We start from the raw sequence: 12,529 nt of genomic DNA on the forward strand, positions 1-12,529 counted from the left end.
AAAATTTAACTTATTCAAAGATTCTAAGTGCCAGGTGTGTGTGCAATCGAAGCAACCGCGCAAGCCTCACAAGGCTGCTGAGGCGAGGAACTTGGCACCATTAGAACTCGTTCATTCTGATTTATGTGAAATGAATGGTGAATTGACTAAAGGCGGTAGACGATACTTCATGACATTTATAGATGATTGTACTAGATTTTGCTACGTGTATTTATTGAAAACTAAAGATGAAGTGTTGCATTATTTTAAAGTCTATAAAGCTGAGGTAGAAAATCAACTTGAGAAGAAAATCAAGCGTTTGCGGTCCGATCGCGGGGGAGAATATTTCTCAAATGAATTTTCTGAGTTTTGCGCGGTGCATGGAATTATTCATGAGAGGACGCCACCATACTCACCATAGTCCAATGGGATTGCAGAGAGAAAGAACCACACTCTAACTGATTTGGTTAATGCCATGTTAGAGACTACGAGACTATCTAAGGAATGGTGGGGTGAGGCTATATTGACAGCATGTCATGTCCTGAATAGAGTGCCCATAAAGAACAAAGAAATTACACCATTCGAGGAATGGGAGAAGAATAGATTAAATCTCTCTTACCTGCGAACTTGGGGTTGTTTGGCAAAGGTGAATGTGCCAATAAACAAAAAGCGAAAGCTTAGACCAAAGACTGTTGATTGTGTCTTTCTTGGTTATGCTATTCATAGCGTGGGTTATAGATTTTTAATCATAAACTCTAGTGTTCCTAAGATGGCTGTTGATACAATCATGGAATCTAGAGACGCTACATTCTTTGAGAACGAGTTTCCCATGAAAAATGCACCTAGCATGACTAGTCATGAATTTATAATTCCCCATGAGCATGAAAATTTTACTCCGATAGAACAAACTGAGGAACCCTATATGCAAAATCCTGAAGAGGATAACACTATAGTCACAAGAAAAAGTAAGAGACAGAGGACTACAAAGTCTTTTGGTGATGACTATATTGTGTACCTTGTGGATGACACACCAACGACCATTGAAGAGGCATATTCCTCTCCTGATGCTGACTTATGGAAGGAAGCAGTACGGAGTGAGATGGATTCTGTTATGTCTAATGGAACTTGGGAAATTGTTGATCGTTCCTATGGGTGCAAGCCTATAGGGTGCAAATGGGTGTTCAAGAAAAAGCTTAGGCCTGATGGTACTATCGAGAGGTACAAGGCAAGGCTTGTGGCCAAGGGTTATACTCAAAAGGAAGGTGAGGATTTCTTTGATACTTATTCACCGGTTGCCCGATTGACCACAATTCGAGTTTTGCTTTCCCTGGCAGCCTCTTATGGTCTTATCGTTCATCAAATGGACGTTAAGACAACTTTCCTAAATGGAGAGTTGGAGGAGGAGATCTATATGGATCAGCCAGATGGGTTTGTAGCAAATGGTCAATAAGGCAAGGTGTGTAAATTATTAAAGTCATTATATGGCCTGAAACAAGCTCCTAAGCAGTGGCATGAGAAGTTTGACAGAACTTTAACATCTGCTGGCTTTGTTGTGAATGAAGCTAACAAATGTGTGTACTATCGGTATGGTGGGGGCGAAGGAGTCATTTTGTGCTTATATGTTGATGACATACTGATCTTTGGATCCAGCCTTATAGTGATCGAGGAGGTGAAGGAATTCTTAACAATAATTTTGAGATGAAAGATTTGGGAGAGGCTGATGTTATTCTTAATATCAAGCTTTTGAGAGAAGGTGATGGTAGGGTAACTCTGTTACAATCCCACTATGTGAAAAAGGTGCTGAGTCGCTTTGGGTTTAGTGACTGTGCACCTGCTCCTACACCTTATGACCCTAGTGTGCTATTGAGGAAAAATCGGAGAATAGTAAGGGATCAGTTGAGATATTCCCAGATCATTGGTTTGCTCATGTATCTTGCTAGTGCAACAAGGCCTGACATCTCTTTTGCTGTGTGCAAGCTAAGCCGGTTTGTGTCAAACCCGGGAGATGATCACTGACGCGCTCTTGAGAGAGTGATGCGCTATCTAAAAGGCACCATGTGCTACGGTATTCGTTATACCGGACATACAAAAGTGTTGGAAGGCTATTGTGATGCCAACTGGATCTCTGATGCTGATGAGCTTTATGCCACAAGTGGATATGTGTTTTTGCTTGGAGGTGGTGCTGTTTCCTGGAAGTCTTGCAAGCAAACTATCTTAACGAAGTCTACAATGGAAGCAGAACTCACAGCATTAGACACTGCTGGCTCTGAGGCCGAGTGGCTTCATGATCTCCTTATGGATTTATCGGTTGTTGAAAACCCCATACTGGCTATTTCTATGAACTGCGATAACAAGACTGTGATTACAAAGGTTAACAGTTCTAAGGACAACATGAAGTCCACAAGGCATGTTAAGAGACGACTGAAATCTATCAAAAAATTGAGAAACTCTGGAGTAATAGCGTTGGACTATGTTCACACGTCTAACAATCTAGCAGATCAATTCACTAAGGGTCTGTCACACAATGTGATAGAAAGTGCATCGAGAGAGATGGGTTTGAGACCCACTTGAAATTTACTATAGTGGTAACATGTTCTATGTGATCGGAGATCCCGTGAAGTAGAATGGTGAAACAAGCTAGTAGTAAATTGTGAGGAAAGATCCTTAGTAAGACTCATTTCTGATGCATATCTTTCCTATCTGTAAGGCATGTTGGTTTTTACCTTAATGTGTTCCAAGTGGCTTGCTAAAGCAAAGATGTCCTACAAAACATCTTTTGAGGAGAACACCTATATGAGTCAGGCTTCTGATCACAATCTATGAGATTTGGGTGATCTCTAAATACTCATGAAAGGCACTGGAGTATGACTTATATGCTTCAAATAGAGGGGATGCCTTTTGCAGCCAAGTATCAGCTAAGGACTTTAGTGACATTCACCTCACACAAAACTGGCAATTCAAGGCTTAATCCATTGTTCAGTTGTGACTGAGTGAAACTATTGCTCTAGATGGATGTTCAACTTAACAGTCTCCATCGAAACACTGGTATATAAAAGAAATGTGGTTCTAAGACTATTTTGTTACAAACCCTAGAGTTTGGTGGGGATTGTTGGATATAATATGGTCTTGGCCCATATAATATTTAATAAATCAAATAAAACTCTATGGTATGTAACATTAAGCGTTGCGTGGTTTAATACCATACATGATTTTGACTGAACGTTGACTCAGCTTATATGGTTGGAAATTATTTATCTAAATTGAGAAGCTGAGAAAAGGACAAAGGCGTGCCACACGCGCGCGTGTGCCGCCAGGCGTGGCGTGGCGTGGCAGGCGGGCGGCGAGCGAGCGGGCGGGCGTGGCCAGTCTTTTGCCACTTAATCCACATAATCACGGGAGTTATTTCCTTTGATGGTGGAGGCGAACTGATTATGTCGGTTACCGTCCCTTCCGTTTCTATTTCTCCGTCTCCTGGGATTCTCCGCTGCCTCTCTCCCTTCCCGTCGCAGCCATATATCCGTAGTCCTCCGTCAGTCTAGATCTCCGTCTTTAGCAACCACTCCCGAGAGAAACCTCTGCGCGCATGGAGTAGCGGGAGAGCAGGTGCCTCTAGAACCCTCTCCCATTTGAGAACCTTGCACAGGGTGTGCGGCGATTAGGTTTTTGGGGAGTGATCCGCGACTGCTCATCTACGTACGCCTTCTTCCTGGTGGTGATAGCTCTTGGAACCCGTCTTCTTCCCGGTGATTGCCTGCGGAACAGCAAGGCGTCTTCTTCCTGGTGATCCGTTCATGGGACTACACTGCGAACATCGTCCTGCACCGACCATGGTTCGTGACTTCGAGCAACGCACTATATCGACTAGTGCGAATGGAGCCTCTGATGCCCTCAGCATGGGACCCTTCGCTGGGTACAGTCTAATCTTTCTGATTACTGTAATATGCGCTTTTACTGTATTTATCTGTATGTCATCTCTGCATGCAGTAGCGTTCGTTAGAGATATACACATGCACATATATGCCGTCATGAACCTGCTGATGTTATTTTTCTGGATTAAACTGATAATGAAAATGCCTAAATATCTAACATACGAGGTGCACCATTGTATGTAGCCTGTTGAGCCATGTCTCCCTCTCTCTGAAATGGTAGAAGCAATGGATTGAAATCCTTTCCGTGCCCTCCCTTCTTTCCCAAAATTTAAGTGTTCTTCCTAACTCAGAGCCATATTTATGTGCTCATGATTTTCCTACAGATTCGTCAGACAGGTTTGTTCCATTCCACCAGCAATCCTGAATGAGCCTGCTGGGGCGCATGTGTGCTCAAATTTAAAATTTAAATTTTTAAAATGATCTTAGATGGAGAAACAACCAAAACAAATGTTGTGAATCTTGAAAAGATATACAACATTATAGCTGACAACTTTTTTATTTAAAATCATCTAGCTAAGGATAACTACTTTTGAACTTTTTTGATTTAAAATTTAAATCTTTCAAACAACCACTGATGGAGAAACAGCAAAAGTGAAAGTTGTAGATCTGAAAAAGATAAACAACTTTGTAGTTGACAACATTTTCATTTGAATCCGTTTAGATTTCCAAACACTCATTTTAAAGTCAGTTGAGCATAATATGAGGAAAAAATATCTGATATAGACAAATTGAGTGTGTGGTGGAGTGGTTAGAGGGAGGAATGTGCGAGGCTGAGGTCGCGGGTTTGGAACCCAGTGGCCGCGTAGCGCTCAATTTTCATGCGAAAAATGGTACGACTTGTGACCGGGATGGCACGGGCGTTTGGCTGCCCAGTGGGGCCTTCCAGGATTAAAAAAATGTTTTTGCTATTTTTTGTCCATATTTGAGAATTCTGGAAAATAGATTTATAGGAGCGGCTTGTTTTTCAGCCGTCCCTACAAATCCTCACCCGCCCCTGCAAATCGATTTGTAGGGTGTTGATGGTTGTTAACATCTATAATAAATCGTCAACATATTCTGCATATATACTTAACTCCATCACCATACATAGGTCTAGGGATTTAAACTAATGAATTCCACAAGTTTTGGTGAATCTGTGTTTATAGGAGGATTTATTCAGAAAACCGGTAATGTGGACCCAATCGTTAGAGCAAATCACGATCATCCGTGGCAAAACTAACTTGGAAGAGTCTAGAATCTTCATAGAAGGCAAACCATCGAGACCTGACCCCACCCGTCATAGGGGGAGGCCGTTAGCCCCACCTGTAGGTCGGTCGGCATGTAGGTCCCAGCAATCAGCCTCTCCTTTGAAGGTCGGTTCGTAACGAGGGCTCAGATTTGACGTTGCCGTGAATTCATGGGCCCACAAGACTCCTAGTGCCTCCTATAAAATGCCCCCCATACCCCCCCTCCAGGGGCATCCTCATCTTAGGATCAGATGACAACAATCAAGAGAAGAATAGTCCTCAACATTAGGAACTATCCTTTGTAAATAGCAAATAGTGAGATAGAGAGTGAGGGAAGAGTTTGGAGGAAGTGCTGGCCTGTCGGTGCTCTCTCTATATCTTGTACCTTGGCGGATTCAAGTTCTATTTGAGCTTGCTTTTGAGATATCTCTGGTAATCAACTTCTGATTCAAGTAAGTATTGTGTCTATATTGTTCATCAGGTTTGCGACTCTTTTGAGTACTTTAATCCTTGTAGACATTGGGTTAAAGTAGTAATTATAGTGTAAGCGTGGTGCTTAGACTAGGTTACTCATGGATGCACCCTATATTCCGGATCTGTGGTAGATCGCGAGAGTGACACTCGAGTCCGCCTGCGAGAATTCCTGGATTTCAGGGCTAGCAAGCTTTGGTTGCTTCTTCCTCTGCTTCTCAGATATTGTCCACTTTCTGCTTGTTCCTCTGCTTCTGGGAGACTACGAGCCTTCCTCTAGCTCTTTCTGGTCTATGGTGGTGCATGTTCCTCTGCTTCTCGGAGAATGTTTGCCTGCCTCTAGCTCTTTCGCTTTACTTTAACTCACGCCATCTGCAACAATCAGAAAAAATTACACATGCGTTTCATCAAACACCATACATTCATGAAGAATAAAAAAGAGGAGATCACAGACAGCCTCACCGTGCTAAGGCGAGAAGGTGATCTGCCGATCTTGGCCGGCTTGCTCGCAAGAGGTGTGGCGTGCTGATAGATGGTGGCACGGTAGATCCCCGCAGTGCAGTAGATCCCTGCGGCATGGAAGGATTTGGGTAAGAGGTTTCGGTGTGTGGGGGAGGGGGTGGGTGGAGGGGGAGGTGGCGCAGGGTGGGTGGCACCGGACGGGGCGAACGGCGATGGAAACGGCGCGCAAAAGAGGAAAAGTTGGGGAAAAGCTGGGTACTAAGAGAATGCGTTTAGGGGCGGACTTTCCCACTTGTCGTGTAATTGCATCGCCGACACATAAACACTGTCAAGGAGTTGTTGTCCACCGAAACTTGGGGGTCCACTAAAACATGGGGATTAATATTGGTCAACGGTTAATACACATAGTAGTGTATTATATATCATCATAATTATCATTATATATAAAATTCGGTCTCTGCTCACTAGACGGGGCGGCGATTTGCCCGCGCAAAAATGTGATTTTGAGTGAAAAATGAAATCCCCATGCCCAGTAGTGCCACCAACACAAAACTAAAAATTATATCTCTCTTTTGCCCCCTCGCGAAAATTGGTTTACCACACCATCGATTTCAGACAAGGGTATTTGTGGTATTGGGATGGCCACATCAAAGTGCAAGGAGTCATTGTCTCTGCCTCCATCACCATTCTCTCCTCCCACTCTAGAGCCTAGCCCCCTCTACCACCTCGATTCAAACCCTAGCTAGGCGCATCGAAATAACAGCTTGACTCCCTATCCATTCTCTAGCCGCACCCTCTCTCATACCTTTCCGAACCCTAGCCGGAGCCGAGTCAGATCCGATCCCCTTCGCCGACAGCAGTCCACTGATGGTGGAAGGACCACCGTCAGTGGCGGTACAGGCCGGAATCCAGACCCCCTATGTCGGCACCTGTCATGACCGAGCTACAGCGTCATCGTTGATGACTGCCACACCAGATCTACTACCCCTTTGTCGACGCCGACCGTACCACTTCCATGACCTGGATGACAAGAGGGCCATGCCGATGACGTAGCGTAGCCAGGAAAAGGAAGAGGTACCCAAATTCCTTTTAGGCCTTGTTTGGATGCATGTGTATCCACTTTAATCCACATATGATCCACTTCAACACTGTGGATCAAGATGAATACATGCACATCCAAACAATGCCTTATGATGCATGCTGTATTCTAGTGGTTGAACCTGGGGCATGTAGATAGTGATGGGGTTACATGTTTCTTAGTTGATTGTAGTTCACATGTGCTTTATTCGAGTAATAGCTTCCATATAAGTTTTAGTTCACATGTACTTTATTCAATTAATGGCTTCCGTATATGTTGTAGTTTAGGCGCCTAATTTGCACGCTCCTGCTCTATTTTGTTGATATTCGGTACAATGTTAACTCAATAAATGCCTTTGTAATCTACATGTTGACATTCAGAATATCTCTCTGAAGCAGAGGAGCGTGTTCAGGGATATGGTGATACATATACAGATTTATAAGAGCTAGTACCCCTTGCAATTGAGGTGCTTGTTCTATCTTATCAGGTTGGGTTGGGAGGAGGGTTGGTTTAGGTAGCAGTGCAATTCAATTCTTTATTGTGTGGATAGCAATGCAATTTTTCATGCTTGCCGCTTAAGTTTGTTTCTCTAATTTCAGGCTATGGGTTGAACAAGCTATAGAGAAGTCCCTACCAGCAGGGCAAAAGGCAGCACTGATATGGGTCCTGGGGGATGGCAATCCAAGAGAGTGAAGCCAACTAGTCTAGTAGAGTTGCACCATCCTGGAGTTCCAACTAGGTCCAAAAGTCGGCATGCACAAGGCGAACAAAGCCCTGAGGGACTGGTCACGTGAAGATGACCTTAGCCATGCTGAAGAGGAGACTCCACCTCCCCACCCGCAGAATGACCAAACTTGCGAAGGTTGGTATTACCTTAGACATGTCTATAGATCAAGTCACACTATTAGATATCCATGTTACTTTTCTAACAATCTGAATGCATGAAGATTATGTAGTACCATTGCATATGTAAGGAAAATGGACCATATGCCCATTTACTTTGAATTTTGGTGTTTGATGACCAACACAAGCAAATTGGACTAATGAATTTGCAAGTGTTTATTTTGTAGTTCAATAGGACGCAAGATGTGACTTGGACAAAGGCGACGTGATGATCCGATGATCAACACCACAAGCAAGACCTTAGGAGCACAAGAGAAGACCCAAGATATCAAGCAAAGTCCAAGCACGAAGATAGGAACCAAGCCGCACGCAAGATCGTGAAGAAATGAGCTCATAGAAGTGACCGGACGCTAGAGGAAAGTGACCGGATGCTCCGATCAATGGCTCAGCAACAGCAGGCGTCAGTAGCAATGACCGGACGCTGAACAAGTAAATCGTTCGGATGCTCCGATGGCACTGTTCACCAGCCCGGCAACACACTCAGCATTAACCGGACGCTAGCGGCAAATCGACCGGACGCAGGACAACAGCGTCCGATCGAGTACAGAGAGGTTCCAGAGCGGCAAACTTGTGACCGGACGCGTCCGGTGGCAAGTGACAGGACTCTGGCTGCGTTTGATCAATTGTTCGTGGCTCCAACGGTCGGGACAACCAGACGCGTCCGATCAGGACGACTCCAGTGTCCGGCCAGTAGCAGAAAAGCGAGACTTCGTCCCCAACGGCTAATATCTCAGTGGGACTTATAAATACAACCCCCAACCGGCCAAATGATAGGAGTGGAGCTAAGGAAACATATAAAGGGTGTTGATACACCATTTTAGTGATCTCTACTTGCATAGTGCTTAGTGTTTTATTAGGTGACTAGTATAGTGCCCGTGCTAACGCTACGGTGACATTTACAAAAATCCCGTGCTAACGCTACGGTGACATCTACAAAAAAAAATATTATTTTTTTCATTTTTCTAGTATATTGCCCGTGCTAACGCTACGGTGACATCTACAAAAAAATAAATTATAAAACTAAAAAAATCAACTCATAAAAGAAACACAAATTCACAAACTAATGAAATAAGAGCATGCATTATTGTGTGTTAAAAGATAATGATGGACTTCATAAATAAGAATCTGAAAAAACAAAATAAGAAAAATGAAAAAAAAATCGGATACTGTTCTGTCTAGCACAACCCAAACACTCAGGTCTAAGTCATCCATGTGAGTACTTCAATAGTAGATAGATAAATGAGTTGGAAAAAATTAGTAACAATAGCAAAGCTACATATGGCAATGTTTCTGTACCCATTCTCGATCTAGACAGGCAAGCATTATGTATGGACAGTGGTCTGATCACTCACATTGCCACACTTGCAGTGGTCTGATCACTCACATTGCCACACTCACACTGCCACACTTGCAGTGGTCTGATCACTGCAGTGTACCCATTCATCTCCTTCATACAAGTTGACAGTGGTCTGATCACTCCCATTGCCACACTTGCAGTAACCATCGAAGATCGAATTCTAACCGTACTCAGAACGCTGTGAGCTGTAGGAAAGTATAAATTTCACATCTCTGCATACGCATTTAAAAGATTCAGTATTTTTAGTGAAAAATACAAAACAATAGAATCGAAGGAGCACCAATTTGTAAAGTAAACCTGTGGCTCCTGTCGAGCTGACCAACTGAGAAGGATTCCAAGATTCTCTTAGCTTTGCTGTTGTTGAATTGCTGGGCACCAGAATAAAAAGGTGTCCAGCTGTTGCTACTATAGTACTGCAAAGTGAAAAAATGAAGTCGAGTCGAGCAAGCTACTACCACTATTCTGAAAATGAAAGGAGAGTTGAGCTGCTGTAGATTGACACACTGAAAAACAAATGAAAGGAGAATTGACATGGAATGGGAATAACTCGATCTATTTCACTATTTGAAAAAATCAAGAACAAAATCCAATTCTGATTGACATGAAATTGGAATCACAACTTCGCTAGATCATGTACAATATATTTGACCAAAAACATCAAAAAAGATTGAGCCTTTTCGCTAAAAGATTGACCAAAAACACCCAATTTATCTGCAAGCAAATCACTCTGAACACTAAGCAGATCTAATCGTTTTAGTACAAAACTGAATATTAATCTTTTAGCCATGGCAGGGGTGCACTGCCGCAGAAGACTTGGGGATGAGCGGCCAGGTGGAGTGTGGAGACTGGACTGGAGATGGAGAGCCCGCTGCGTGCTGCTGTGCTTGCTGGATGCATGCCGGCGCTCGCCGCCCAGCTCCGAGTCCACCCACACATGTATCTGACCAAAAACTACATGTACTGGACACAATAGGCAACTACATCAGTTATTCCTACTATTGAAGTTGAGCCTCCAGGATGTTCATTTAATACTCCATTGGAAACACATCAAGTATGTGTTAACATTTATTTAGGAGTACCAGATATGGGCAATGTACTCTATTCCAGAGTTGTTAAAAATTGCTACTAATAGATACTCCTATATTTTTCAACGAATCAAACAGGAGGACCTTGCTGTTGCATTTGTTAAGAGGTAAAATTAAAGTCATTTCATTGAAGCAATAACCGAAGAAGATGTAAGTTTTATCTCCAAGACTTTACAGCTCTGTCATAAGAATCTGCGATTTAGACATTGCCCTGTCGTACTATCTGTAACATATAGCATGCAAATGTGTCTTGTTTTCACTTGTCACTTTCTGCATAGCCCAAAATATATCATGGACTTGGACAGTGCTAATGAGGCTACAGTAATCATGCTGCCCAATTCATTGATATAAAACTAAATACTATAGTTTCAGTTGCAACACCAAGCACATTTGGAACACACTGCTCATGCATCTCATAAACCGCATCTCACAATAGACAAATTTAAAAATTCAATCTAGGTCTGTCCAACTCACCAGAGCCCATATCGGGGAAGGGGGCCGATGCAGCGGCGGCGGCATTGGCAGGAAGAATTTGCCGCCGCAGACCGGGTACCCCCACATTTTCCCTGAGATATTAAGATACCAATACTTATTAAAAATAACCAAATGGTTTTAAAATATTTTCCGGAGCATGAAAGTTGCTACCACAAAATGTCATGTGCTAGAAGACTCCTTTGATTCCACACGGGCTCTTTTAACTCCTCTCCAGGCTAAAAATGCCATATCAAGGAACAACAACAGCTATAAATTTGCCCCAAGTCACAATAACATGTGTAGGGTCCCAGGAGTATGACCAAGAGTCTGCGCTTCTTATGCAAGTACAGTTCCCAGGATTCAATGGAAACAAATAAATCTTCAGAAAACATAGGCACTTGCAGTTGCAGAAGTATATTAGCAGAAATACATAATATTTCATTCAATAGGATACGACTTTCTTCAATAGAGATGCTGTTTGACTCATAAATTGGTGCATTTTCAGTCCCATCACCCTTGTCCAGCTTGACCTCAAAACCAATCACAGTCTGCATAGCTGCAACACTGATCTCGGGCTGAATGGAAGCATCCAGTAGCTGATCCTTTCCAACCACTACGTCATCATCCGCGAGGTCCATATCTTCCACTTGCCCCTCTTCAAGATCCATGTTCCTAGGCCCCAGCAGATGGCTTGGGATTACTACCTCTTCATCTTTCGCATCTTTCCCCCCCCTTCATCTTTTGCATCAGCCTCGCAAGGTGCGTCAAGGCTGATGAACTCGTCTAATGCAATGTTTTTGCGGGGCAAATACACTATGCATTCAACATTCCCGATAGAATTTGTAGGAAGGGAAGGGAAGAGAAGAGATGCTAGAAATACCTTGTGGGTGCTCGTCGCAGGGGCCAACGAAGACCTGGCGTAGGAGGGCGGCGACGTTCGTCCAGAGGCTGTGGCAGAGCTTGTGCGCACGTGGCCGCGGGCGTGGCCGCGGCGGAGCCCGCTCGTGCTTGCGCCCGTTCGTAACGCGCCTCACGCCAGCGCCATGCCGTGCGCGAGAGTGGAGCACGCGCGCTGGCCGCCGGATACCGGAGACGGATCGTCGACGCGCGATGGTGGCCCGGCCGCTCCGCGACAGGGACGGAGCACCAGCGACAGCGAGCAGGGCCTGGAGGAGGGCAGCCGCCATGCCCTTCGGACAAACCCTAGGCACGGGCGCTCCTGCGCGTGGAGGCGCTGCCGCCATCTCCTAACCCGGCTCGTGTTGAGCTTTTGTTTTTTCGGAAAAGGGAGAAAACAAGGTGGAGGTGGGAATCGAACCGTGGTTGCTTGGCGTGGACGTGGGTGCCTGGTCGCGCGCGGGAGGTACGCGGGAGGGCAACGGAGGGCAGACACACTAAACACGAGCCGTCGGATTTGGATGACTAATGAGAGAGAATGGCTAAGAGATAATCTGGTGCATCTGTTTTGATGGTGTTATATTTTCTGGGTGCATTCATGGGTGTGGATGTAGCATAGGTCATGACTGTGGAGTAGGTATTTGTTGTGTGGCTGTAGATTTATTCTA

The 12,529-nt window shown here is 44.3% G+C and overlaps 1 protein-coding gene across 17 annotated transcripts; it reads right to left on the minus strand.

The window, feature by feature from the left end:
• Nucleotides 1-5,824: 5,824 nt before the first annotated feature.
• Nucleotides 5,825-12,311, minus strand: LOC136527533 (uncharacterized). 17 transcript variants are annotated; one of them, XR_010776808.1, is made up of 6 exons: nt 11,845-12,311; nt 10,965-11,056; nt 9,703-9,908; nt 9,401-9,617; nt 6,068-6,174; nt 5,825-5,977 (listed from the first exon to the last, which is right to left on the minus strand). XR_010776808.1 is itself a non-coding variant. In XM_066520299.1 (6 exons), exons 3-6 carry the CDS (start codon nt 11,146-11,148, stop codon nt 9,566-9,568), a joined length of 363 nt encoding a protein of 120 aa, XP_066376396.1. In that variant the 5' UTR covers nt 11,149-11,200; nt 11,419-11,747; nt 11,845-12,311; the 3' UTR covers nt 9,262-9,565. The 17 variants fall into 17 exon arrangements, 4 of the variants coding, with proteins under 4 accessions (XP_066376396.1, XP_066376395.1, XP_066376394.1 ...); XM_066520299.1 differs by lacking the exons at nt 5,825-5,977; nt 6,068-6,174 and adding exons at nt 11,136-11,200; nt 11,419-11,747 and having other exon boundaries at nt 9,262-9,617; XR_010776814.1 differs by lacking the exons at nt 5,825-5,977; nt 6,068-6,174 and adding an exon at nt 11,139-11,747 and having other exon boundaries at nt 9,262-9,617; nt 9,703-10,365.
• Nucleotides 12,312-12,529: the final 218 nt, after the last annotated feature.

Source organism: Miscanthus floridulus, chromosome 19 (genome assembly GCF_019320115.1).
Source record: "Miscanthus floridulus cultivar M001 chromosome 19, ASM1932011v1, whole genome shotgun sequence".
Classification (NCBI taxonomy): domain Eukaryota; kingdom Viridiplantae; phylum Streptophyta; class Magnoliopsida; order Poales; family Poaceae; genus Miscanthus; species Miscanthus floridulus.

What these genes read in the sequence shown, in the direction of transcription:
- LOC136527533 (XM_066520296.1), bottom strand. Translation starts at nt 12,208, where the DNA reads ATGGCGGCAGCGCCTCCACGCGCAGGAGCGCCCGTGCCTAGGGTTTGT. An exon ending in CTGCGACGAGCACCCACAAG is followed by an intron (nt 11,057 to 11,844) that starts GTATTTCTAGCA and finishes TTAATATCTCAG; the next exon opens with GGAAAATGTGGGGGTACCCG. An exon ending in CTTCCCCGATATGGGCTCTG is followed by an intron (nt 9,909 to 10,964) that starts GTGAGTTGGACA and finishes TTTGTTTTTCAG; the next exon opens with TGTGTCAATCTACAGCAGCT.